Source organism: Miniopterus natalensis, chromosome 11, assembly GCF_054644295.1.
Source record: "Miniopterus natalensis isolate mMinNat1 chromosome 11, mMinNat1.hap1, whole genome shotgun sequence".
Lineage (NCBI taxonomy): Eukaryota > Metazoa > Chordata > Mammalia > Chiroptera > Miniopteridae > Miniopterus > Miniopterus natalensis.
The window spans coordinates 74145939-74173239 of record NC_142091.1 but is presented as its reverse complement, the minus strand read 5'-3'; the positions used below and the strand labels follow the sequence as shown (position 1 = coordinate 74173239).

General features: G+C 54.4%; 1 protein-coding gene across 3 annotated transcripts in view; it reads left to right on the top strand.

Moving 5' to 3' along the window:
* The first annotated feature begins 1198 nt into the window (after nt 1-1198).
* The window catches only part of SPTBN2 (spectrin beta, non-erythrocytic 2), a 36491-nt gene continuing 10388 nt past the window's right edge, over nt 1199-27301 (top strand). The window contains exons 1-19 of one of the 3 annotated variants that reach the window (XM_016208344.2): nt 1199-1278; nt 8114-8292; nt 12887-13038; nt 13464-13637; nt 14395-14486; nt 14645-14725; nt 15304-15419; nt 17419-17531; nt 17674-17861; nt 19042-19159; nt 19650-19808; nt 20134-20436; nt 21541-21694; nt 21938-22808; nt 24283-24420; nt 24760-25516; nt 25955-26157; nt 26517-26607; nt 26847-26993. In XM_016208344.2, the coding sequence (XP_016063830.2) occupies nt 8136-8292; nt 12887-13038; nt 13464-13637; nt 14395-14486; nt 14645-14725; nt 15304-15419; nt 17419-17531; nt 17674-17861; nt 19042-19159; nt 19650-19808; nt 20134-20436; nt 21541-21694; nt 21938-22808; nt 24283-24420; nt 24760-25516; nt 25955-26157; nt 26517-26607; nt 26847-26993 (4014 nt within the window). In that variant the 5' untranslated portion in view covers nt 1199-1278; nt 8114-8135. The other 2 variants (XM_087822018.1, XM_087822019.1) reach the window with 2 other exon arrangements.

Sequence of the window (27301 nt, the reverse complement as noted above, 5' to 3'; positions counted from 1 at the left end):
ACGTCTTTGATTCCATTGCCTGAAGGAGTGACTGTTTAAAAAAATAAGTAATAAATAGCCTGATTATAGCTAATAGTGAGTTACACCCCAGAAGGCCAAGTTCCAGTTTGGTGGTAGAATCACTGTTCCAGTTTAGAATCAGACTATCAGAGCTAGAAGAGAACTTCAAGGTCATCTTTTAGAGTAACTTCCTGACCCTCCTCCCAACCCATTTTGTAGACTAGGAAAACCAAGGCCAGGTAGGTGATATGACACAACCAGTTAGGATTGGTAAAAGGATTTTTTTGAACCTTGGAAATGTTTTCAAGTGGGTTTAACACAAATGACTTCTGCTTCCTAAAATCATGTCTGGGAAGTACTTCAGTTACTCAAATATTTGTTTCAGTGTGCATACCTTTTCAGAAAGGAGCAAAATCCTAAAATTCCATTACTCATAAATAAATAAAACCTTAAACCCAATAATGCAGGAAAAGCCCATTCTTCACACTGCCCTTCCTTGGTCATTTCAGGCATTTCCCTGGTAGACACAGGCCGACATCTTCATGGGCAGTATAACCTAACGGTTAACTTCAGACTGCTCTGTACAAAGCCCAGTCTATTGTTACTAGTTCACCTCTGAGCTTAGTTTCCTGGTCTGGAAGAACAGTACCTACTTCTCTGAGCAGGAGTGGGGATGGGGATCACAAGAGAGAATGTGCTTTTAGCACGAACAAGGATACTTTATAACTGTTATTATTTGGGCAGAATTCTTTTCTCTCCTAAGTAGATAGTAGTTCACCTTCTACTTAGTTAATGACCTTACACCTTAGACCACTCAGACACTGCTAAACCAAGTAGAAACCCAGCTGTGCCAGGCCTAGAAAGGCCCATCCCCACCCCCGCTCCCTCTTAAGGCAGTGAGTAGGCCGGGATTCTGGCTGATAACCGAGCGGAGCTGCGAGGAGCTGCAGCGAGGACTGTTCTGAGAGTCTGATCCCCGAGAAGGCGAAGCTCCACCATGTACCATGGGGATGCTTTGGGAAGGAGAGCCGGCCTCCCTGCCTGAAGGAGGACGGGGCGGGGGGGAGAGGGGATGGGTGAAAGGCATGCCTGCAGGGAGCCGGGCTGGAGGGGCTGGAAGAGGAAAATTTGACAAGGAAAACAGAGGCTGAAGATTGGGAAGCCTTCAGGGCGGTGACTGGCGTTAAAAGGAAGATTGCGTGTCCCGGGAAACAGATTTGGGACGGAAATCGGAGTAGGGACAAACGTGGGGTGTGCAAACTGCGGAGACCGAGCCCGGTAAGCTGACGGCCGGGGCTGACCGGGGCTGGCGAGAACCGGAAGGCGGGGTTATAGGGGCCCCCCGTCGGGAAGGTGGGGAGGGGGTTGGGAGCTGGTCTCCGAGCCGCCGCCGCGTTCGCGACCCCGGGGAAGGTCAGCGACCCCGGGGCGGGAGATCTGCGCGGAGAACCGAGAGGGGCCGCGGTTGCCATGGCGCCGGGCGGGGAGGGGGTGATTTGGGCCCAGCCCCGAGCCCCGCGGGGCCACGGGTTCCAGATGGTCCCTGGCCTCCCGCGGGAGCCGGCGGCCTGCGGCAGGGGGAGGCTATTGTCCTCGTTCCGCGGCGCCGCAGTCCCGCCGCTCGCGCCCGCGCGCCGCCACGCGCCCCGCCGCCGCCGGCCCCGCGCGCCGCCCGCACCCCGTGACAGCGCCCGCCCGCCGCCCGCAACCGTGCGTCCCGCCGCCTCTGGGCCGCCCGCCGCCGCCGCCCGCAACCGCCCCTCGTGGCCGGGCTGCGGGCGCGGCGACGACCGGTGCGCCCCCGCCCGCCGCGCTCCCGCCCGAGGGGCCGGCGCCCCGCTCCGCTGCGAGGTAGGTGCCGGCGCCCCGCGCGCTTTGTCCGGGCCGGCGGGGCGGCGCGCTTTGTGCAGCCGCGTGAGGACGGCGGGGTCGGGGTCCAGGCCGACCGGGGACGGGGAGGGAGGATGCGCACCGTCCCGGTCCGAGGGACAGGATCGGGAGAGTCTGGTGCCAGCCGCCCAGGTCCCGGAGCGCGGGCGGCGGGGCACGCTGGCCTTCCCGGAGCCGGGAGAAGAGTCTGGAAGAGGGGGGGCTGGCAAACGCTTAAGGGCCCCGGCCGGCTGGGCTCGGAGCCTGTGTGACGGCGCCGGCCGCCGGCTTCGGTCCGGGGCTGCGGGCTCGCTGGGCCGCCTCTGCCCGGCGTCCGGCTCGGCTCGGCTCGGGGGCTTGCGGGGGCTCGCTCCGGACTCGGGTGAGCTCCTCCTGGCCTCGTCGGTAGCTAGCTCCATGCTCTCCTTTATGCATCCTCTCAGGGGGTGAGGGAGGGGGACACGGTGGGCCGTGGTGACCAGAACACTGGTGGACAGAGAGTGAAGCCCCTTCGGGGGATGGGGAGCCTGGTGTGCGGTGTCTGTGGCCGAGACACCCACAGGGCTTGCAGTCCACCCGCCCAGGGCTACCTGGCGAGGCCTCCTGGCAGGGGTGTTCCCACTCCAGCACCACAGTCGGCCTTTGCCATCCACTCTGGCTCTGAACGACTTTCCCCATTAACCCCGTGGCATTTCGTGCTTGCCTGGGCTGCAGGCTTGCCCTGTCCTAACCTGCTGCATGTTGTCTGGGTGAGCTGTTTCTCCGCTGCCCTCCCCTGGCAGCCACAATCCCAGCGCCAGAGAGCTGGTTCAGGCACGGACAGGGTACCCACAAACCAGTTTTCCCTGAAGATGAAGGGGGCAGAGTGAGTTCCAAAATATGTGTCTTAGCTTGAGGTTCTTTCTGGGCAACCTCTTGGCATATTCAGAACAGCAGAGGATTCGGGAGGAAAAAGCTAACATGGGTCTCAGATTTGTCCCTTAGAGAAACTGACGTAACCCATGGGTGACAGGCTTAGGGGAGGGGGTAGCAAGGGAGTGAAAATGAGCCTGAATAATTTTGCTCTGAGTAAAGAGGGTTCTAAAGGAGATCCGACAGAAATGCAGCCCCTCCCTTCAGCCCAGTTCCTAAGTTCCTTGGAGGAGACTTCCCATGCTTGTTTCATCAGGAGCAAGGCCTGGAGAGAAACCAGCTGGGACTCTGCTTCTCCTGCAGGCTCTCTGATTGCCCGGAGTACATCTTTCTTTTGCTTTTCCAGGAGCCCTGAGTTTATCTGTGATTTCTTTTCCTTCTTCTCTCTGCACTGGTCAAGTAAGATTTTTACTTTGCCAAAGTCCCCATTTCTTCTCATCTATTATTCATCCCCCTGTCATGTGTTCAGCCCTGCCTCCCTAGAGCAGCATCGCCGTCCTCTGCACATCTGTGACTCGCCTGTGTCGGGACATCAGCTCAATTTATCTCATTAGATCCAGAGCCCAATCCATCTTCATTTTCCTCTCATCGCCCGAGGCTTCTGGCTCTTTGTGGGTCTTGGGGTTTCTGAGGGGAAGTTATATTTGGGTTGAGATGGGAAGCTAACCTCAGGTCACACTTACCCCTGAACTTTATGCCTCCTCAGTCCTCATGGCTCCTCTAACCAATTCCAACTGCTCCTTATCTTTGAACGACGTGGCCCTCAACGTGTGGTCCCCGGGCCAGTAGCTTTAGTGTCATCTGGGAACAGGGTAGAAATGCAGATTGCCAAGCCCCACCCCAGACCTACTGAATCGCAAACTCTGGGGGCAGGCCCAGTGATCTGTTTTCATACCCCCTCACTGCTCCCCCCCCCCCCCAGGTAATTGTTATTCGTGTAGGTTTGAGAATCCCTGGTTCTGAGCTGGAGAGCTCAACCCCGACAGCCCTCCAGCAGAGAGTCTTCTCTGATCCCATCTCATTCTTTCCGTGAGCTTTTCTCTAGCTTTAAGAAAGACATTAATTCACCCGGCCGAGCGTGGCTCAGCGGTTGAGCATCCACCTAGGATCCAAGAGATTGTGGTTCGATTCCCCAGTCGGAGCACATGCCCCGATTGCAGGCTCAATCCCCAGTTGGGGGCGAGCACGAGGCAGCCCATCAATGATGACTCTCTCATCATTGACGTTTCTATCTCCCTCCCTCTCTTTCTCTCTCTCGCTCCCCCTTCCTCTCTCTGATATCAATAAAGATATATCTTGAAAGAAAGAAGGAAAGAAAGACATTAATTTGATGGCAAACAAACAAAAAAAAAAGAATTATGGCCTATCCATTCAATATATCTTTATTGAATACCTATTGTACTGGGCTTGGAAAACACAGCCCTTGTCCTCATTGTGTTAAAAGTGGAGCGGCAGAGAGACACATAAACAACCAACTGTAATACAACGTGATAAGTCCAATAATAGAAGCCTGCTGAAGTGCTGCGGGAGCACAGAGCAGGGAATGATCAGCTCTCTCTGAGGGAGGTAAAGAATTAATCAGGGGGAGGATGTGGTGAGAGGAGGAATTAGGGAAGGAGACAGGCTCTAGCCCCAGGGATGGGATTTCTAGCTTGGCGTGCCAGCTAAAACAGAGAAAGGGGAAGGGGAGCAGCTGCCCGTGAGGCTCTGTCGGCACCGGCTGAGCAGTCCAGAAGCGTTTGGGATCTAGCAGGACCCCCAGCTTGCAGCTGGCAGAAGTTGGCTCTATTCTAGCATGAATAATGTAAGCTACTTGGGTCTGGCCTCGAGGTCAGTGGCTAAGAATAAAGTCCTGGTGAACTGTAATCTGGATTAGCTGCTGCACCGCACTCTCTCCAGAGTTCAGGAATCCACGGAGGAAGGGAAGGTTGACGATTCTCCAGTGCAGACAGAGACGGGGGGTCGTGGGCTGGGCACAGGCAGACCAAGGAAACGTGAGCACAGAGACCCAGATCATAGGCGAGGAACGATACACTCAGTGAAAAGAAACCAGTTCAGGGTCTTTGTAGAAGACACTCGAATAGAAAACCGAGGGATCCGGAGATGGCAGCAGGGAGCACAGAGAACGCAGCATAATCTCCAGAAGGCCAGGGGGCTACAGAGCCCAAATGCTCGAAAACCAAAACACAGAAACATGGAGATAGGACCTCAGAACCACCAGAGAGCACCGCTCACATGCAAGTCTATGGGAATAAACTCCTTGGAGTCCCAACATGGTGGCCTGATGAGGAGCTGTGATCTAAGGACACCAGGGCCATCTCGGTTCCTTTTCCATATGGCAGCATCTCTGGAAACTCGGGACACAAAGCACGTATGTCAGACTTTGATTTGGCCAAAGGACCATTTAAGTGGCTGGATTTTTATTTGGGAAGAGGGGAGGCTCCAACTCCATACTTTCTGCCCTAAATGATAGGGTTCCGCATGGAGGCTCTAACAGCCAGATCTGACTGGGAGGTCTGGCTCCCGTGCCTGGACCCCAGTTGGATCGCCAAAAGGAAGTCAGCACAGCCCATGTTTAAGTTTTGTCAGCTCACGAGGACCCCAGGGACACACATTAGTTTGGAGACCAGGTCAGACAGTCCACTTCTTTTAAGTTTCTGCTCTTTATGGAGCACAAAGGTATAAAGCAGGGTTTGGAAACCTCACAGGCCTTCAGGGGCCAGGCAGGTAACAAAAATACATGGTGTGGCTGGGAAGGAGACAAAAGGGAATGGTGGGCCGTCTGGCATGGCTCAGAGGTTGAGCATCTACCTATGATCCAAGAGATCGAGGTTCGATTCCCCGTTAGGGAACATGCCTGGGTTTCGGGCTCGATCCCCAGTAGGGGGCGTGCAGGAGGCAGCCGATCAATGACTCTCTCATTATTGCTGTTCCTATCTCTCTCTCTCCCCCCTCTCCCTTCCTCTCTCTCAAACTGATAAAGACATACATATATGTACATATATATATATTTTAAAGGGGAATGGTGGGCCTAAACAGAAATGGAAAGTGAAGGCCCACCTACAGGAATCCAAAATCAGTTATTTTTAAACAGTTTACTGGCCACACTCTCAGGGGCTGGCTTTAGTAGGTTTGTGATTCGTGATAAAAAGGGAAAGGGGTCATGGAAACAGAAGTTCAGGGGCATGTATGTAGGAGTTTTCGTGGGGAGGTCTATGCAGAGGGAGTGTGAGTGCTAGAAATGTTCATCCAGAGCTAAGTGTGAGCGTGGCTGGGGGGGAAGGGCCGAGAAGAATCAAACTGAAATGGTCCTGGGCTTTGGGCTGCTTCTCTGTCCAGCAGCTGAGAGTATTAGGTGACTGTAGCTAAGGTCAGGCCTTGCCCACAATACTCTTTGCTCAGGGTGACTCAACTCTGACCTAGAGTTTATTTTTATATAAATATTTACAGAGCAAATTCGAAGAATCTGTTAGGGGAAATGAGTTTTAAATGAGAAAGGAGGCCCCGTGGAAATTAAGCTCTCTTTGCCATTATAGGAATGAAAGCCCACATCTAGGAACCGCAAACCTTAGCTCTTTCTCACCTCACCAGTGCTGCTCCCAGGGAAGCCCTTGTGCGTGTTTTCTTTTTGGGAGAAAGGGGAGGGGCACACAGTCCTGGCCTTCATGTGGGTCAGGTTCAGCTTCATGGCACCAGTTAATGACAGAAGCCAAGTTCTGCCTTTGTGTGCCCATGGGAACACACCTCCCTACCCACCCACATCTCACCGCCCATCCCTTCTTCCTCCCCAAAACCACACACGAAGTTTTCTGTACCTCCTCTCCAGAACCAGAAACTGCCAAGATCATAGCCCCGACCCTAGGAAGTGGTCCGAAGGATTAGAATATATCTTTGTAATTGAGAGGTACTAGGACAATGAGAAATGCAGAATTTGGGGTTCAGAGAGAGTTACAGATCCAGCCCCCTCCATTCCCTTGGATGGCTGCTGAATGCTGAATTACACAGGAACTTTGGACAGTAGAGGTTTTTTGTAAAACTCCCTAGCAGGTAATCTGAAGCTCATTTGTTAGTTTTGAGAAAGACAGAGTTTGCGTAACGTAGAGTCGTAGAGTCGTAAGTAGTGCTGGCAAGCATACGTGGTCCTGATTTCCCCGACCTGGGCCCTATAAGGGAGCAATGGGTGCTGATCTCTCCTGGGAGCTCGGTAGGGCTCCAGGGAGTTCGAGGAACATGTAAATGTTGTAATTAAGAGCTTGTCTTCCAAAGTCAGAAAGAAACTCACTTCAATACCCAGCTCTGCTCCTTCCAGCTTTGTGACCTTGAACCGTGACTTAGCTCTCACGGTGCAGCTTCCTCATCTATGAAATGGGGGTGATAATGGACCCACGGGTTGTGATGAGGCGATGCATGTATCACAGCTGACATTTATCAAGCACCTAGTAAGTATTCCCTGTCACAACATTTAAAAAAAGGAAACAAAGGGGAGAGAACTGTACGTGTCCTCCTTTGAACTCCTGGGCACCATCAGCGCATCAGTCTTTCTGATGTACCGTAGATGCGTCTTGGCTCGAGAGCAGGATCCCTGTCTTTTCATCTCAAATCGCCTGCAGGGTACAGGAGACCGTCTCATGTAGAGGAGGGGCTCGGCACAGTTTGTGGGACCTGGGAATGAAAGAACTCTGGTCTAGCCCTGGTTGGTTTGGCTCAGTGGTTGGAGCATCGCCCCAGGGACTGAGGTATCCCGGGTTCAATTTCAGCCAAGGTCATGTGCCTCGGTTGCCAGTTCAATCCCTGGCCCCCCAGGGCACATGAGGGAGGCACCCAATCAATGTGTCTCTCACACCGATGTTCCCCTCTCTCTCTCCCTCCCACTGTCTCTGAAAAGCAATGGAAAAGGTATCCTGGGGTGAGGATTTAAAAAAACAACTCTGGTTTATACTCATTGTTGCTCAAGGGGTCCCACGCCTGCTTCCTGTATTACCCTGGTTTACACACTACTGTCCCGACACGCTGAAGGCCATCGCCACTTTCAGCCCCGGCTCTGTCCACTGTCCCTCTCTGGCCTGAGGCTCTGGAGCCCTTCCTGCCCGCTGCATCGCTCTGAGACACTTTCCTTCTTGCTTCACTCCATGTGTGTCCTGTCCCTCTGCTTCCCCACATGGGTGGCTTTCCCTCTCCCACTGGGGGCTGATTGCCATTGACAGATAATCCAACCACAATCTTTGGCCATCAGGAGAGCGAGCAGCTGTAGGGCAGGAGAAGAGAAAGACGTGGTGAGTGGTGGACTCAGTGGCCCCAAGATGCCCCTTACCAGCCATGTTCCCCATTGCAGGAGCGGGAGGCCACCCACCACCATGAGCAGCACCCTGTCACCCACGGACTTCGACAGTTTGGAGATCCAGGGCCAGTACAGCGACATCAACAATCGCTGGGACCTGCCTGACTCGGACTGGGACAATGACAGCAGCTCAGCCCGCCTCTTTGAGAGGTCTCGAATTAAGGCCCTGGCAGGTGAGATCAGGGGAGGGCCCGGGGAGTTGCTGAGGACGCTGGGGACAGAAGCTTGTCGCGAGGAGTCCTTTAACTTCGTGGGAAGACCATCTTTCTTTCTAAGCTACTGCACTAGAGTGGCAAATCCAGATCACCCTGTCAAGACCCTGGTCCCCAACTCCAGCCTCAAGAACAAACTTCATGCAATCCAGAACATTCCCCAGCTTCCTTCCCCCCAGCAAGGAGAAGTCCTGCTGACCCCAGGACTCAGCTGTGTTCCCCTCTGCACTCAGCTGACTTCTTGGCCTCCGTCCCTGAGTCATGTCCTTAATTCTATCTCACTTAGTCTTGCTATTCGCTTCCACCTACCTCTCCCTTACGGTTCATCCCTTTGTGTCTTCATTGATTTCCACTGTCATCTCTCACACCTGTTCTCCCTCCCAGTCCTTTCTCCTCTCCTCTCCCTCCCCACCTGTTCCTTCCACCTGCCGCCTGTTCCTCCCATTATTTCATTTGCCTATTCCCCGAAGCAGGTGCCCTCCACCCTCCCATGGTTTCCCTGGTTTGCTCTCTGCCTGGCTCCTGCCCTGCCCTACAGCCTGGGCTCTCCCCTTCAGCTTCTCCAAGCTCAAACAAACCCGTTGGACGGGCCTCCCTGCGTTCCCTGGGAGGAGTTGTCATGGCAACAAGAGAGCAGCTGCCACCCGACACCACTAGCGGCTGGCCCGGCCCTCGTGGGGCTGAGTCACCCACACACCCCAAGGCCACCCACCCCATCAGACTATCCTCCTCCATCCCACCCTTGTCTTTTCCACTGACCTGCTGGCCTCCCAGCCCAGTGCAGTGGGAAAGATCCCAACTACTCCCTCCTGAGAGGTGGTGCTCCCAGTGTGGGTGGGGTAGCCTCCTGGAAGAAGGGAGACACTGAAGGGGGTGGTTCCCAACGTGGCCACACTTTTTAAAGAATCACTCAGGGCCATTTTTACAAGTACAGGTTCCCACGCCCCTTCCTAGACACTTGAATTAGAATCTTTAGACGTACGGTCCAGATATCAGAGTCTTTAAGCTCTCCAGGTAATTCTTTCCAGCCAGCCCAGCACCAGTGTGAGGACCCCCATGTGGTGACCATAGCTTCTGGAGACCCCTTATCATTGTCTCCTGGGCGTCTGTCCTTCTGGTTGGGTCTTCAGGCTGGCTTGTGAAATACTCCCATGTTTCTATAGATGGGAAAAGACAGAGATGTGGGTTGTGGAGAACGTGACCTCTTTTGGGGGAAAGTTTCCCCGGTGCCTCTAGAGCTGTCGTGATGCCTGCGCAGACGACACATGACACCCAGGACTGTTGTGATGTCTGTGAGCCCCATGCCATCGAAGGGTGTTTATCTCCACCGCTAAGCTGGGCTCTCTGAAGAGGCCTCTCTTTGTGGGCTTTGCCTTGCACTGCACTTCAAACCATTAGATGCCCAATAGATGCTAAATGAATGAAGATGGGAGAGAGGCAAGGGTGTGCTGTAAGGGACAAGAGCCGAAGCCCAGAGAGAGGTCTGTCTGGCAGATTGCCCAGCAGTGGGTGTACGGGGGCCCTGGGATGGCCTGGCTGGGGGCCTGGTGGGCCCAGTGTCAGGGAAGGGGCGGAACTGGAGACGATGATGACAGACAAGTGGGAGGGATAAGAACCGGATTTCACAGATAAGAGGAAGGAAGCAATTTCTCTTTCTCTGCTCTCTGAGCTGGGGATCAAAGCCCATGTCCTGAAGGGGGACCTCCCAAAGTCACCCAGAGAGGGGCCATCCTTGTCACACCTGAAAACCTTCGGGAAGCAGGACTTTGTCTGGGGAGCCCTCTCTCGGCTTTTCTGTACTCTTAGGCAACTCCAGGCCTGACGGGCAGGTCTTTAAGAGGCTTGCAGTTCCCTCCTCCGCCCTGCAGGGCCTGGCCATGCCCCAGCCGTTGGGCTCCACCTCCCACCCCTCCCCCCCGGCACTGTCCAACCTGTTTGTCTGGAGCCGCCTCTGTCTCCTCTCGCCACAGCCAGGTGTGTCCTGCTACTTGTCTGGGAGTTCAGGAACCCAGACATCCTGTAACTCCTTTTTCCAACTCCTTGAACTTCTACCATCTTTGAACCCCCCATCACCACCGGGGACCCCAGGCTCTGGGGATCTCAGGCTCCTGGGGAGGCCGAACCTGCCGCCCTGCCTCTGCGCGGGCGGGGCATGGACTCTGGGCCTCCAGCTGTGTAGGAGGCAGCAGGCACCATGAATGGGAACGGAGTGAGCAGGGTGCACGGGCACAGCCTGAACGGGGCTGGTGAGTTTTATCATGAGGCTGTGGAAGGGTCTCACAACCCCGGGGGCCTCCTGCTCTCGCCAGCCGCCTTCATCAACCCTGCTCAGTACGCCAGCGTGCTGGAAGGACGCTTCAAACAGCTTCAAGGTGAGCTCCTGGGGCAGAGGGTAGTAGAGAGAGGGGGCCTGGGGCGGGGGGACAGGAGAGGAACCAGAGGGAAGAACTTGGAGGGGAACATTGGCTGTGACTTGGACGTTTGTGTTGGGAGACAGTGTGCCGGGGGAATAATTACAAGCGGCCAGAAAATACATGGATGCTGACAGAATGGGGAAGGGCTTGGACCCACTCACTGGAAGGGCCTGTGAGAGTGTGAGTGGGTGTGAACGCAAGGCCCCACTCGGTGCTGCGCAGCCTGTGTCCCCCAGCGAATGCAGTGGCCATGGAGGCAGCTGGCAAGGCTGAGAAAAGCAGCGTCTGTGTCAGCAAATAGGGAGGCCTCCAGCACAGCCTCACCGAGACACTGGCTTTTGGCGGGTCTGAAGATGAAGGCCTGCTAGGATATTTGGGGAAGGAGAGAGAAGGAGTGAGCCGGGAGGCCTGGGGACCCAGGCTTGTCAGTGTTGCCCCGAGTTTCTGAGTGGGTGCCTAAGTATGTGAGGAGGCAGTGTGTGTGGGAACCGGGGAGTGTGTCAAAGGGAGCTGGTGCAGACAGACTCAGGTATGAGCCTGAGCAGAAGTGTGTTCATCTGGCACCAGTATCTCAGTGTATTTCTGGAAGCCACTGTGCTTGGTGGGGTTGTCTGTGGCTGTTGTGGATGCCTAATGAAGCTACACTTTGTCTCTGGTGCTTGGCTTTGCATATTTTCCTCCCAGCTGCCAGTTCCCACGTCTTCCCCTTCTACTCTCTCTGTGCGTCCAAATGGCCTCACCCCGGTGTGCCTGGCATCGACAATCCCCATGGATCCAGTAATGGCCGGTGGTCCAGGAAATCCCTGGCTTGGTCTGTAGGCCCTGAAAAGAGGCCCAAAGGCACTCTTGGTTCCGCAGGTGCTACAGAGCACCCGACTATCCTATGCAGTTGTTAGGACCCCAAGGTTGGCCGAGGTGCAAGGGTTGGAGGTAAGACAGGACTAGACATGGGTGTGTCGCTGTGTTTTATGGGTGAGGTGCGTAGGAATGTGAGATTAAGGGATGAGTCTTTTCGGTTTCTGAGATGCCGGTGCTGAGAGGGAAACGAAAGTGACTCTTCAGGTCCTGGCCACTTGGACTGGATCCTTGCATGGGGCTCCCCTGGGGAGCACTGGAGGAAATCTTAGTGACTAAAGCAGCGTGCAAGGCCCTGAGCTGCTTCTCTCACTTCGTAATTGATGACATTTAAATTTTTTATTTTTCTGTGGAACCTAAGAGCATCCCCTCAGCAGTGGCCCTCCCTGTGGACCAGGCAACAGGACGTTTCCTCACATCTTTTTAGATGATTGGCACCTGACTCTGCCTGGCATCCTCCCCTGCCACACACACACACCTGTTTCTTGGGCTCACTCACTTCACTGTTCCCGACTTCAAGACTATCTTTTTCTTCTCTTTGCTGGAATGTTGGTGTCCTGGGACTGCATCCCTTGCAGCCCATTGAATGAACCTGCCCCAGAAAAGCCTGTCTTTTCTTTAAATTATTCCAGGAGAGCAAGCTGGCGCAGGAGGCTTGCAGTCTCTGTAATGTCACATCCTTCTAATAGCCACTCGGAAGGGTGCTGCTATAATTTAAGGCCGCGCCTGCCCGTTTGTCCACCACCCGAAGAGAACAGCCATAGCGCCTGCCGCCTGGGCACTTGCCTGGGTGTTGGATCCCGCCTATAGAACAGAGACTCCTGGAGGAGCCATTTCCTGCCAGGCATCTTACACACTTGTCCCGTTTAATCAACACAGTGACTCATTGAAGTAGAAAGTACTGTGCCCATTTTACAGATGAGGAAAGTGAGGCTCTGATAGATGAAGTGCCAGTTTCACTACTGTTAGGTGACCACACCCTGGTCCCAGATCCCAGCCCTTCCCTCCTTGTCCCACCACTTCTAATTCCTTTCATCCTTTCTCCCCAAAGCCTGTTTCTCACTCTCATTTCTGTTCTTTACCTTACTCATAGCTCATTCCAACTTCTTTATTTCCCTGCTTTTGAAGTTGCCTTCCTCTTGGCCATGTTCTTTCCCCTGCCCCCTTTCCCCTCCCCAGACCTTGCTTCCGGCCTCTCAGGCACCCCCCACCCCACATCCCCACCAACTGGTGATTAGAAGCAACTGTACTTGAAGGACAGAAATGACCTCCTGTTGCCACCACAGATGAGCGAGAAGCCGTGCAGAAGAAAACCTTCACCAAATGGGTCAACTCACACCTGGCCCGGGTGACATGCCGGGTGGGAGACCTGTACAGCGACCTCCGGGATGGACGTAACCTCCTGAGGCTCCTCGAGGTGCTCTCAGGAGAGACACTGGTGAGCTGTGGTCACCACCAGGGAGGAGGGAGCCTGAGAAACGGTGGTCAAGGGGACAAGCTGCAGGAGTCTCCCTTAGTGGGGAGATGGACACCTCAGAGCAGAAAGCAGTGGCTTCCCTGGCTCAGGATGGATTCATTCTGAGAGGCTTTGCTGCAGGGATTAAACAGGAGCATTGCCTCATGGAGACAGAAACAGTGGCCCCATTGAAAACATTTCTTTTCCCACCCACTCTGGGTGCAATTAATTCCCTTGGGAATCTTAATCTGGCCCAAGCCTCATCTGCAACCTCAGCCTTGGCTCCGTGAACTTGGGCCCAGCCCTAAGGCAGTCCCCGTGTTCCTGAGGGAGGACATGGGGAAGGTAGAAGGGAAGGAGGGGGAGGCCCACGGTCCCATGCCTTTGTGTCCCCTGTCCCTCAACAGCCAAAGCCCACAAAGGGCCGCATGCGGATCCACTGCCTGGAGAATGTGGACAAGGCCCTGCAGTTCCTGAAGGAGCAGAAAGTGCACTTGGAAAATATGGGCTCCCATGACATTGTGGACGGAAACCACCGCCTGACCCTTGGGCTGGTCTGGACCATCATCCTCCGATTCCAGGTACCCTGGCAGAGTGTCACTCGGCGTGTGCTCTGAACCTCAGTGCTGCCCCTTGAGCAGTCACTGCCCATCCCTGGAGCAATCAATACACAGATGGAGGGTGTAAAACCTTGTGTAGGAGCCAGGGGCCTCTCCTCATTAAACAGGGTAGAGACCAGAGTGGCAAGTTCCCTGTGGCCTGGTCACAGGCAGGAGGACCACATATTGGTCCACAAGGGACTGGAAATTTTACAAACTGGTTCTTCACCACTGAGAGTTTTAGAGCTACATCTGGGTCTGGTCGCTGGTCCATTCCTCTGCCTCAAACTCTGCATGCCTCCCTGAAATGAACAGCTACCTTCCGCTTATGCTATGAGCATAGCCAGCCCCATATCCTGATGCCACCACAACTCTCCTGGTCTCCCCAGATGTAGCCTCCTCTGCTCCTTCCAGCCCTAACAGAGCTCTGTGTGCTTCACCTTTGAAACCCAGCTCCCAGAAAATCTTCACTTGCCTACCTGAAGGTCCCCACCTGCAGGAACCAGCACCTTTCCCTTCAAGGCATTTCCACTGCTGACTTCCTACCCCACTCTGCTGCCTCAAATCCCTTTCACCCAACGTTCTACGGTCACCAGCCCAGGAGGAAAGGTCTCCAGGCTCTGTCCCTGCACCCTTATGAATCTAGAAAGCAGTTTTCTGCCGTGTATCTCTTGAGCATCTCCGATGACTCCAGGAGCCCCTGTCCAGAGAGTCAAGGCTTCCCTTCCTTCCCTCTTAGATCCAAGATATCAGTGTGGAAACAGAAGACAACAAGGAGAAGAAGTCAGCCAAGGACGCCCTGCTGCTGTGGTGCCAGATGAAAACTGCGGGGTGAGGCTGCCCAGGGAGCGTGGCCTTGCAGGGGTGGATGCCCCGAGGCTGGGCGGTAAAGGAAGGGTCCGCTCTAGGAACCACGAGCTAGGATCCGTCCTCCAGTCAAGGACCAGCGCTTGGACCTACTCACTGTTTTTCCTGGTCTCTGTTTATAGGTACTCCAATGTCAACGTGCACAACTTTACCACCAGCTGGAGAGATGGGCTGGCCTTCAACGCCATTGTGCATAAACACCGGTGAGAAGATGGGGTTAGCGAGCCTGTCAGGACTGCCAGGGTGGGGGAGTTACTGACCCAGGGGCACGTACACATGTAGATGGAGCAATGGGACGAGCTCCGCAGCAATTCTGAGGAATGAATGTTGGGAGAAGAGCCAGGATGTGGGGGTGCAGTGTTGCAAAAAGAGCTTATGATGGGAAGCGAGGGGCGTGGGAGCAGTGAGTATGGGTCTGGGGTGCCTGGTTCTGGACACAATGGACTTACTGACTTAGGATAAAGAAAGGGGTGGCTTTAGCCCTGGCCAGTGTTGCTCAGTGGTTAGTGCATCGGCCGGCGCACTGAAGGGTCGCAGGTTTGATCCCCAGCTCCGTTCAGGGCATATGCAAGAGGCAACCAGTCTATGTGTCTCTCTCACATCAGTGTTTCTCTCTCTCTCTTTCTCTCTCTCTCTTCCTCCCTCCCTCCCTCCCTTCTACTCGCTCTAAAAATCAATGGAAAAAATATCCTCAGGTGAGGATTTAACAAAACAGGGATGGTTTTGCTTTCCCCTTCCAGATCCTAGAGGTTTTGAAACTTCTATATTCCCTCCGTCCTAGGCCAGACCTGCTGGACTTCGAGTCCCTCAAGAAGTGTAACGCACACTACAACCTGCAGAACGCTTTCAACCTGGCTGAGAAAGAACTGGGACTGACGAAGCTGCTGGATCCTGAAGGTGGGCAGTGCTGCGCGGCACGAGGCTGCGTGGTGGAGACAGATGGGGCTTCTCTGGGGCGTGATGAAAATGTTCTGGAATTAAACAGTGGTGGTGGCCGCACCACCTTGCGAATATACTAAAAACCACCACTGAAGAGTATACCTTAAAAGGGTGAATTTTATGGTGTAAATATTATATCTTGATTTTAAAAATTTAAAAGCTGTAGGAAGAAAAGCAGCCCTGTGGCAGAAAGAGCCCTGGGATGAGGCTCTGTCCCAGCCCCACCACGGAGCAACTTTATAGCTTGGAGCCAGTCACGTGGCCTCTCTGTGGCTCACTTTCCTCATCTTCAAAATGAGAAGATTGGTTTACGTGGTCTCTAAGGGCCCTTCTTATTCCAAAATCTTAGGGTTCTAAGTTAGGCTACATGACCTGGAGCAGGGGTGGGGAACCTTTTTTCTACCAAGGGCCATTTGGATAGTTATAACATCATTCTCGGGCCATACAAAATTATCAACTTAAAAATTAGCCTACTATATTTGGTCAAAACATTGAATTAACTCACCCCTAATGTGATGGCTGGAACTGCTTCTCTTCGGTGAGGCCTTGGCAGGGCCAGACCAAATGAGGCCTTTCGAGGCCGCATACGGTCCTCGGGCCAGACGTTCCCCACCTCTGACCTGGAGGGCTCCCCATGCCCTGGGCTTACGGTCGGCTGACCCTGCTGATGGGCCCTGTGGTTCTGATCTTAATGCTGATGAGACTGGTAATGGCCGCTGGGCTCTTGTTTTGTACCTGGCACCGCACTTGACATGCTTTAATGAATTTAATTTGCATCGCACGCCCTTTGAAATCAGTATCATTATTATCCTCAGATAATAGAAGAGAGGCCAGGGGCCTATAAAGGTTTAGTGACTTTCCCAAGGTCATACAGCTGCTGGAGCTAAGATTCACATTCTGGCAGCAGGACCCCAGAGCCTGTTTCCTCAGCCACCTCTCCTGAGAGCAGAGAGCAGTCTTGGTCAGCCAGAAGAGGGAAGGAGGGAACGGGCCCAGTGACTTCCTGCTGGAGTCACTCCCTCTTAAGGTCACCAGGCAGATTTGGGTCTTGGTTATTTTCTGCCTGTTTTCCATCCCCCCACAGCCCCATGTCCTATGCCCTCTCAGTCCAGAATGACAAACATCAGCTAACTAGTGATGGAAGTAGGCCAAATACGAGGTTTCTTGTAAAATGTTTGAGAAACACAGGTAGAATAGAGAACATCTAAGCAGAGCTAAGCATCCTGTAACTTTCCACGATGATTTCAGTGGCTCCTGCCTTCTCTAGGTTTTCAGAGGTGGTCAGGGGGGCTTCTGGTCCCACAGTCTTCCCTTTACGAAGGAAACAGTCTGGCCTAGTTAAGAAAACCCAGGGATTTCAAGTCAGTCAGCCTTAGTCCTTGTGATGGAAACTGATTTGGCTTGAAGGACACTTACCTCCTGGGCCCACAGCTGAACTTTGGGATTGAGGTCAGAAATAGCCTTGACTGTGGCCCAAGATGACCATGAGAACTGGCCTCTGACCCTGCTGCTGGGGCTCATTGGGACCTTCCCCGGAACATCCGGGTTCAGGAGTCTTCATTCATACCTCTGTCTTGCTGCCCCTGAATCTCCTGACTTCTTACACATCTTTCCAGCCCATAAGTCCATGATGCATCCCCAAATGGGAATGCTCTTTCTTTCCTTGTCTTACGTCCTCCCACAGCTAGATTTGGTCTTCATCGGGAACACTGGGAAAAGCCTCCTTGGGCTTCTGGGTTTTGTACTCTGCTTGTTTCTAGGAGGAAAAAAAAAGTCACCCTTTCATGCTCTTTCAGTCCATATGGTCTATTTGTCAGTTTGCTCTGAAGGGAACTGGAAAGATGTCCGCCTTGGAGGGCTGGGAGGGCCCTGGGGTTGGAGTAAGATTCATGTTGCAGGTGTGCTTCTGGGAGGCAGGTTCTCATCTCTGCCTGACCTGAGTGCTCTTTTTTCTCAGATGTGAATGTGGACCAACCAGATGAGAAATCAATCATTACCTATGTGGCTACCTACTATCACTATTTCTCCAAGATGAAGGCCCTGGCCGTGGAAGGCAAAAGAATTGGGAAGGTACTGTCCACCTCAGGACAGTAGGGGTAAAGGCCAGAGGCGGCCTGGCCTTAGGGTCTTACTCCCCTCAAGCAGGGGCAGGGCAGAGCTGCAGGACTGGGCCAGGGGACCTTGGGCAGGACCCCATGTCGCTATCTCGCAGGTGCTGGACCACGCCATGGAGGCAGAGCGCCTGGTAGAGAAGTATGAGTCCCTGGCCTCAGAGCTGCTGCAGTGGATTGAGCAAACGATCGTGACCCTCAACGACCGGCAGCTCGCCAACTCCCTGAGTGGGGTCCAGAACCAGCTGCAGTCCTTCAATTCCTACCGTACAGTGGAGAAGCCGCCCAAGTAGGTGCCCCTGGGCCGTACCCTGCTGCAGCAGGCCCACCCTGAACTGTGCTCACTGGAGAGGAAGCCTAAATTAGGGCAGCCTTTTGGGAGGGAAAGTTGGCAGCATATAAATGCAGTGGAGGCTCATCTCCCTCAGCTCAAAGCACCAGAAGCAGTTCCCAAATAAACTGTTAAAATGATTATCCATTAAAAAAAAAAAATCATGCTGTAGAAGTGATTGCTGAGGTATGTAGAGTCAGGGCAATCCACGCAAATACTGGTCAGGGTCACAGCAACCCAGACCCAGCTCAGGGACCAGGTTGGGGAGACTGGACCCGACAGGCAACCCAGGCTGGTAACTCGCACGTTATGAAGGTTCTTATCTTTATATATTTTAGCAGTTAACTACTGTTAGGCAGTTCTATACAGTACGTGCTAAATTGTCTGTTTTTCTATTATCAAGCTCTTTTGGAGTTAGTATGTTTTAGCTCCAAAGCTAATATTAGTCCAGAAAACATCTATTCCTATACATTCCAGGGGATGGTTTGACCCAGAAAGTCCTCTTCTGGGCATTGAACAAAAGTGTAGCCTCAAGGTCACCAATGTGACCTTTGTAAAAAAAAAAACAAGTCATGGTACAGCCACTGACAATAATGTTGAAGAAATGTGCCTCTTGATGTAAAAAGATGTTCATGACAAATAAGTGAGGAAGCAGTTTACAAAATGGTTCCTGGTGGACAGCAGAGAGCAAAGGGCTAAGTTCCAGGTTCACAGTGCCTGAGTTCAAATCCTGGCTCTTCCGCTTAGCGGTTGTGAATTGTTATGCTCTCTGTGCCTCAGTTTCCTCATCTGGAAAGTGGGGGTAATGGGAGGACGGATGTAGCTAGCAGTGAGAACTGGGCAATGCGTGTAAAGCCCTGGGAACAGGGCCTGGTCCTGGACAAATGTTAGCCTCGGCTGTGGTCCGAGCTCATCTGTGTAAAACAGACATGCAGTGCGTGCACGCCAGTGGGAAACGGGCCATTTCTGTAGTTTGCAGTAGTTTTTAAGTTATGTGCTTTTGACTCGCCAGTGTTCTCTGCCTTTCACGTATTGCTTTTATGAAAAGAAAAGCAGCACAGGACACTTCATTTTGAAAAGTAGAGTCCCTGTGCCCCTAGTGGCCTTCGACTGACCATGCTCCGGCTCCCTGCCTTAGGTTCACGGAGAAAGGGAACCTGGAAGTGCTGCTCTTCACCATCCAGAGCAAGCTGCGGGCCAACAACCAGAAGGTCTACACGCCCCGGGAAGGCCGGCTTATCTCCGACATCAACAAGGTCTGCGGGCTCCCCTGCCAGTGCCACCAGCGTCCCACCCTTGGCACCAGCCCCTGCTACCCCTGGCACACACGTGACTCACTCATTCTCTCATTCTGCACATCCCCATGCCACCTCCCTGTGTCTCCCCATGTCAGTTCACATAATAAGATCATACCTTGGTCCCTTATCTTGTTCAGCCTGACTACTAATAAAAGTAATAGGGTTCACCCACAGTCCTCCCACCACAAACAAATCCAGTGGTTTCCATTGTTCCCTGGTCCCCTGGGGTCCTTGTCCATAAGCAGGGGTAGTTTTCTGTGGCTCCCTAGCACTCACCCGCCCCCATTCCTTATACCTCCACGCACAGGCATCTAACTGACCGCATTCCACAGATCCACTGGACCGAGCTTCCCTGGGACTCACCATGTACCCCAGCTCCGGCAACCCCTCCCTACCCTCCCTTCCTGAGCCCGGGCCCTTTAGCACTGACCCTGTCCCCACCTCACAGGCCTGGGAGCGGCTGGAGAAAGCCGAGCACGAACGCGAGCTGGCCCTGCGCACGGAGCTGATCCGCCAGGAGAAGCTGGAGCAGCTGGCTGCCCGCTTCGACCGCAAGGCCGCCATGCGGGAGACCTGGCTTAGCGAGAACCAGCGCCTCGTGTCCCAGGTGGAACACGGGAGGGCTCTTGGCCTGTCCAGGCTGGTGGGGAGAAAGGGGGGGAGACGGCGGTGGATAAAAAGCCCTGCAATGTGGGGAGCTAATGAAACAAGACACCCATCATACAGATTAAAAAACCAGGAATCCCAGGAACCAGGGGCCAGAAGCTTGAGCAGGAGAAAGGGTTGGAGGGACGGGATGAGAGGGGACAGAGAGGAAACTGAGAGCCACCCCATGGGGTTGGCATCTTGCAGCAGAAGTTCTCGGGAGGGCAGCGGGTGAGCAGAGATGGTGTCCCTGAGTTTCCAGCCTCCCCTTCCTGCCCCCCGCCCAGGACAACTTCGGGCTGGAGCTGGCCGCGGTGGAGGCGGCAGTGCGGAAGCACGAAGCCATCGAGACGGACATTGTGGCCTACAGCGGCCGGGTGCAGGCCGTGGACGCCGTGGCCGCAGAGCTGGCCGCAGAGCGCTACCACGACATCCAGCGCATCGCCGCGCGGCAACGCAACGTGGCGCGGCTCTGGGGCTTCCTGCGGCAGATGGTGGCCGCCCGGCGGGAGCGGCTCCTCGTCAGCCTGGAGCTGCAGAAGGTGTTTCAGGACCTGCTCTACCTCATGGACTGGATGGACGAGATGAAGGTACCAGCGGGACGCGCAGTGGGGCCCGGGCGGTCGGGATTGTGGGGGTTTAACTGGGGGTACAGCCACTCACACGCTCAGCTGATCTTCATAGAGTGTGTTCCGGGGCAGGGCCCCGTCCCCAGTTCAGACAGAGAGCAAACAGGTCCACAATCTAGTGGGAGAAGACTGATGGTAAAACCATGGACTTGTCGACAGACAGGATAGCAGGTGGACATCAAATCTACGAGGAGACTGGGACCGGGCTGTGTGACGGGAGTGGTCTGGAAGGCAACACTGAGAAAATGCCATTTAAGCTGAGCACACTGCTCTGTGCAAGGAGCCAGCACAGGGAGAGCTGAGGAGAGGACATCCCAGGCAGAAGAAACAGCCCCAGGCAAAGGCCCCAGACCTTTGAAACGGGCATGTTCAGCATGAGAGGGGAGGCCGGTGGGAGTGCAAGGACAGGGATGGGGCAGAGGAGTGAGACGAAGGCAGTGGCCAGCTCACTTAGGGCCTTACAGGCCTGGTCCAGTTTGGATTTTATTCATAGCAAATGGAGCCTTGAAAATGATCAGAAGGTTTTGAAAAGGAGAGAGACGTGACCCCACCTTATGTTTTCAGAAAGGTCACTTTGACTACAATGTGAGGAAGAGCTGTGGGCAGCCAGGGTGGGAGCCGAGAGACTGATTAGAGGCTGTTGTGGTGATCTAGGCAACAGATGGGGACAAGGAGGGGTTTGGAGAGATGCTGAAGATTGCTGGGGTGCTGGGGTCCAAGCCATGACAATAGGAAGCAATAATTTTGGGACCAAGGAAATGAGAGCAGAGATTCCAGGAGCAGGATTTAGTAAGACAGTCGTTCCACAGGAGGGGAGTTGAATACAAAGAAGCCAGGGTGCCGGGACAGGCTGAGGTGTCACTCTGTGTGTGAGGGCTCACAGATGGGAGCAGGTGTGTTCATCTGGGTGTGTCACCTGGAGCCACCCAGAGAGGTCGGGAGGTGCAATTAATCCAGGAAAATGGAACGAGGTTAGCACAGGTGTGTGACAGGGCTAAAAGAGGCCTGGCGGGGAGGAACTGGGTGGCTTTCAGACGACATCGATGTGCCCCATGTGCCTGGCAGGGCCGGCTGCAGTCCCAGGACCTGGGCAAGCACCTTGCTGGAGTGGAGGACCTGCTGCAGCTACACGAGCTGGTAGAATCAGACATCGCTGTTCAGGCTGAAAGGGTACGGGCTGTCAGTGCCTCTGCCCTGCGCTTCTGTGACCCAGAAAAAGGTGAGAACTGGGGGAAGGAACTGGAAAAGGGAGGGGCTGGGAAGGAGAACATTGAGAGCTGAAACATTAAGAACAAGACTGGAAAAATCTGGGGACAGGGAGGATGATGGGTAGATGGTGGGTGACAGAAGTAGGGAGGCATACCTAAGACAGTAGGGTGGAGGGATTCATAATCAGGGATGGATTTGGGGGCAGCAGGAGGGCTAGGTTACAGCCCTGGATCCTCCACCCTGACTTTTTCAGAGTACAAACCATGCGACCCGCAGCTGGTGTCAGAGCGGGTGGCCACCCTGGAGCAGACCTATGAGGCACTGTGCAAGTTGGCAGCGACCAGGCGCGCCCGTCTGGAGGAGTCCCGGCGCCTCTGGCGTTTCCTCTGGGAGGCGGGTGAGGCCGAGGCCTGGGTGCGGGAGCAGCAGCACCTACTGGCCTCAGCGGACACTGGCAGGGACCTGACAGGCGTCCTCCGCCTGCTCAACAAGCACACAGCCCTGAGAGGCGAGATGAGTGGCCGGCTGGGGCCCTTGAAGCTTACCCTGGAGCAGGGCCAACAGTTAGTTGCCGAGGGCCACCCTGGAGCGGGCCAGGCGGCCGCCCGGGCAGCTGAGCTCCAAGCCCAGTGGGAGCGGCTGGAGGCTCTGGCGGAGGAGCGGGCCCAACGGCTCTCCCAGGCCGCCAGTCTCTACCAGTTCCAGGCAGACGCAAATGACATGGAGGCCTGGCTGGTAGACGCGCTGCGCCTGGTGTCCAGCCCCGAGCTGGGGCATGACGAGTTCTCCACGCAGGCCCTGGCCCGGCAGCATCGAGCCCTGGAGGAGGAGATCCGAGGCCACAGGCCCACCCTGGATGCCCTGAGGGAACAGGCCTCATCCCTGCCTCTCGCACTGAGCCGCACACCCGAGGTGCAGGGCAGGGTGCCGACCCTGGAGAGGCACTATGAGGAGCTGCAGGCCCGGGCGGGGGAGCGAGCTCGGGCCCTGGAGGCTGCCCTGGCGCGCTACACCATGCTCAGCGAGGCCGGGGCCTGCGGGCTGTGGGTGGAGGAGAAGGAGCAGTGGCTCAACGGGCTCACCCTGCCTGAGCGCCTGGAGGACCTGGAGGTCGTGCAGCAAAGGTAGGCCCCCTGCAGGCTCCCTGTGGAATGGCCTTGTGAGTTGGGGGCCAGTGTGAGGGATGGCAGGCTCCGCTGTAAACTGCTGGCTCTTGCTACATCCCTTTGAGTCTATTTTTTTTTTTCTTTTAATGAAAAATGCTAAACATACTCAAAAGTAGAAAACGTTATGCCACAGACTGGGTTCAGTAATTGTCAGTATCTTGCTCTGTTTCATTCATTTTCCTTTTCAAAAGTCAGCCCCCAATGTTATCAGTTCATCTCTACATTCTCCAGGATTCTTCCTTTAAGAAATATGCGGAAGTGTTTTTAAGTATAGTTAATTATTCTTCAATTGTGTGCGTGGACTTAAAATAGCTAAGGCTTTGAAGTTATAAACCTTTTAGACAGAGACACTGATTGACATCATGAAGTATCTTGATTTACAGAATAATAAATATTAAAATCATTTAGAAAGGACATATTTCTTAATAGAGCCACAATGCCATTATTACACAGAACAAAATTAGCAATTATTATTGTCTACTACCCAGTCTATAGTCAGATTTCCTGGTAGTTTTAAAAATGGTAATAAAAGACTTTTTTTAGTTTTCAAGATATCCCATGACAGGTTGGCAAACTACAACCCTTGGGCCAAATCCAGCCTGCAGCTTGTTTTTTAATATATATATTTTATTGATTTCAGAGAGAGGAAGGGAGAGAAAGAGAGAGATAGAAACATCAATGATGAGAAAGTCATTGATTGGCTGCCTCCTGCATGCCCCGACTGGGGATAGAGCCCACAACCCGGGCATGTGCCCTGACCACGATCTTCTGGATCATAGGTCAATGCTCAACCACTGAGCCATGCCACCGGCCTGCAGCCTGTTTTTGTAAATAAAGCTTTATTGGAACAGAGCCACACTCATTTCATCTATATATTGTCCCATGGCTGCTTGTGCACTAAGAGAGCAGAGCTGGATCCTTGTGACAAAGACCGTATGGCCCACAAAGCCTAAACTATTGACTGTGTGGCCCTTTACAGAAAACATTTGCAGACTCTGATCTATGAGGATGTAAAGTGTCCTTGGAGAAAGTTATGCTACACATCTTTTCACTTAAATATTTTTGGTCATCAGTTAGTTTTTAACATGGGACCCAGGTAGGCAGCTCAGGGGTGAGGCCTGGAGTAATAATGGAGGTTCTGGTAAAGGGTGGGGCCCTGTGCCAGGGTTAGTTAACTCCTGCAGCTGTTCCTGACCTTTAACTTTCACATCTCTTTGAGCAACTCTAGAGATGATAGTTTTCCTACTTGTTTGTGGGGAGTTGGGAGGCTCCCCCTTGACCCACAGACACTATGAGCTTCGTAGGTAAGAGGTCAGAGACTCCTATAAATAAGCTTCATGTTGACGGTGAGGAGCTCCCATGGGCTTCTAGGGAGGTTGGCTGGTGCAGCATCACTTCCTGCCACTCATACCCAGCTCTGCCACCCCCTCAGGTTTGAAACCCTGGAGCCCGAGATGAACGCCCTCGCAGCACGAATTACTGCCGTGAATGACATTGCGGAGCAGTTGCTGAAGGCCAACCCCCAGGGCAAGGACAGCATTGTCAACACCCAGAAGCAACTCAACCACAGGTGGCTGGGGAGGGCAGGACTAGGGAACTGAGAAAGGAGGCAGCAGGTGGGGGTGGCAACTGGAAAAGAGTTCTGTAGGGCATGGAATGGAGGCGAAAGGGGAGGTGGGAAGGTGGTCTGGGAGATGTTGGGGGGAAGGGGATACGAAAGAGGTACAAGGGGGTCAGGGTTGTGTGAAGAGGCTGAGGCCTGGACAGGGAGCAGTCAAGACAGAGACGAGAGGAGGGAGAGGGTGGTAAAATATACTAAGGGAGAGGGAGGCAGAGAAGAAGCATCCAGACGTACCTGTAAGGCAGGGAAGCCGAGCCACTCCAAACATCACACCCTCCCTCTACTCAGGTGGCAGCAGTTTCGGTCCCTGGCAGATGGCAAGAAGGCAGCTCTGACATCAGCCCTGAGCATCCAGAACTACCACCTAGAGTGCACAGAGACCCAGGCTTGGATGAGGGAAAAGACCAAGGTCATCGAGTCCACCCAGGGCCTGGGCAATGACCTGGCTGGGGTGCTGGCACTGCAGCGTAAGCTGGCCGGCACCGAGCGGGACCTGGAGGCCATCTCTGCCCGGGTCGGGGAACTGACTCGAGAGGCAAATGCCCTGGCTGCCGGCCACCCCGCCCAAGCCCCTGCCATCAATGCCCGGCTTGGAGAGGTGCAAGCTGGCTGGGAGGACCTCAGAGCCACCATGCGACGTCGAGAGGAGTCACTGGGTGAGGCGCGGCGGCTGCAGGACTTCCTGCGCAGCTTAGATGACTTCCAGGCTTGGCTGGGTCGCACGCAGACCGCTGTGGCCTCTGAAGAAGGGCCGGCCACCCTGCCTGAGGCAGAGGCCCTCCTGGCCCAGCACGCAGCCCTGCGAGGAGAAGTGGAGCGAGCGCAGAGCGAGTACAGCCGGCTGCGGGCCTTGGGTGAGGAGGTGACCCGGGACCAGGCCGATCCCCAGTGCCTCTTCCTACGGCAGCGACTCGAAGCCCTGGGAACCGGCTGGGAGGAGCTGGGCCGCATGTGGGAGAGCCGGCAGGGCTGCCTGGCCCAGGCCCATGGTTTCCAGGGGTTCCTGCGGGATGCTCGCCAGGCCGAGGGCGTGCTCAGCAGCCAGGTGAGAGCCCAGGGCAAAGTCAGGAAGAAGAGGGAAGTAGGGACCGGGGGAAAGTGAAGGAGAGTGGTGGATGGGGAGGGATATGGCAGCAGGTGGAGTAGTTGAGGAAACAGGATGGGCAGGAAGAACATGTTAGAAGAATATGGGAGTGGGGAAAGAAGGCGTGAATATGACTTACCAAAACCGACATAGACTGGCTTGTCACTTCGTTATTAAAGAAGTTGAATCAATAGCTAGAAATAAGACGGAATAAGGTTTGGGCTGTTAAAGGTTGTCCAGCCTAGCTCCCTGCAGCTTTCTGAGACTCCACATAATCAGGCACCGTCTCCGCCTGATCTTCAGAACTGGAGGGTCTGCCCTGCCCGCCCTGGTTGGCCTCCGTGTCTGAGAGCTGAATTCTGCTTTGAGAAGTGAGCTCGCTACCTCCCTTCCGCACAGGAATACGTTTTGTCTCACACGGAGATGCCGGGGACACTCCAGGCTGCTGATGCGACCATAAAAAAACTGGAAGACTTCATGAGCACCATGGACGCCAACGGGGAGCGGATCCGAGGGCTCCTGGAGGCCGGGCGCCAGCTGGTATCTGAGGGCAACATCCATGCCGAGAAGATCCGGGAGAAGGCAGACTCCATTGAGAGGAGGTATGAGGACAGCGGGCTGGTGAAGGGCCCAGGAGGGAAATAAGTGAAAAAAGGGGGGCCTCAAAGATGGGGAACTCAGCACTCAGGCTGGCAGATGGGACTAGGGGGCTGACAGAGGAGAGGAGGAAGAACCCACGGTTAGGGAGGGACTAAGCCTGGGCTGGGAAGCTCTGCCTCCCTCACACAGGGGCCAGATGAAGTCTGCCAGGGTAGCTGGGTGCTGGACACAGGATCCCTGGGTGTTACAGTGCACCTAGAAGGTGCTGTTCCCATAGGAGGACTGAGGCTTCTAGGTTAGTTAGAGGGTCGAAAGCTTTTCACAGCAAGTTCCAGAGTTTCACAAGGGGCTGTCTTTACAGGCACAGAAAGAATCAAGAGGCAGTGCAACAGCTTTTGGGACGTCTTCGGGACAACCGGGAACAGCAGCATTTCTTACAAGATTGTCACGAGGTGAGGCTCAGTTCCCCCTTGTCCCCTCCAGCATGCCCTAGCCATCCCTTTCCACCACACTCTGGCTCTCTGAGCCTAGAACAAGTCCCCTGCTGTGTCCCCTGAGCATGAGAGCCCTGCACAGCTTCTCCCCACACCCGCCACTTCTGCGGGCTACCTTCCCCCACTTCATGCCTCACCCTTCCCTCCCTCTGAAATGTACTTGGCCTTTCTCCATCCCTGCTCTGTGCTTGGTCCAGCTGAAACTCTGGATTGATGAGAAGATGCTGACGGCCCAGGATGTGTCCTATGACGAGGCCCGCAACCTGCACACAAAGTGGCAGAAGCACCAGGCGTTCATGGCTGAGCTGGCTGCCAATAAGGACTGGCTGGACAAGGTGGACAAGGTGAGTAGTGTGACAGGAGCAGCAAGAAGAGGACCCTTGGGGCTCCTCTGGGCAGGGTCCCAGCCACAGTGCAGGGGAGAATCCAAGCTTTGGGATATGGCTCTCTCAGGGTTAGAGGTCATGGGGCCTCCCATACCAAACTTCCAAGGTGGAAAATTATAGCCTGAGGAACAATATTCTAGGTCTATGGGACAGTGATTACAGAACTTTGAGAAATACCAATTAGTAAGGAGCTGAACTGTGGTTTTGGGTCAACACAACAGCTGTTCTCAAGTCCAGAGCAGGATGACACTCATCAGCAGGGGTCA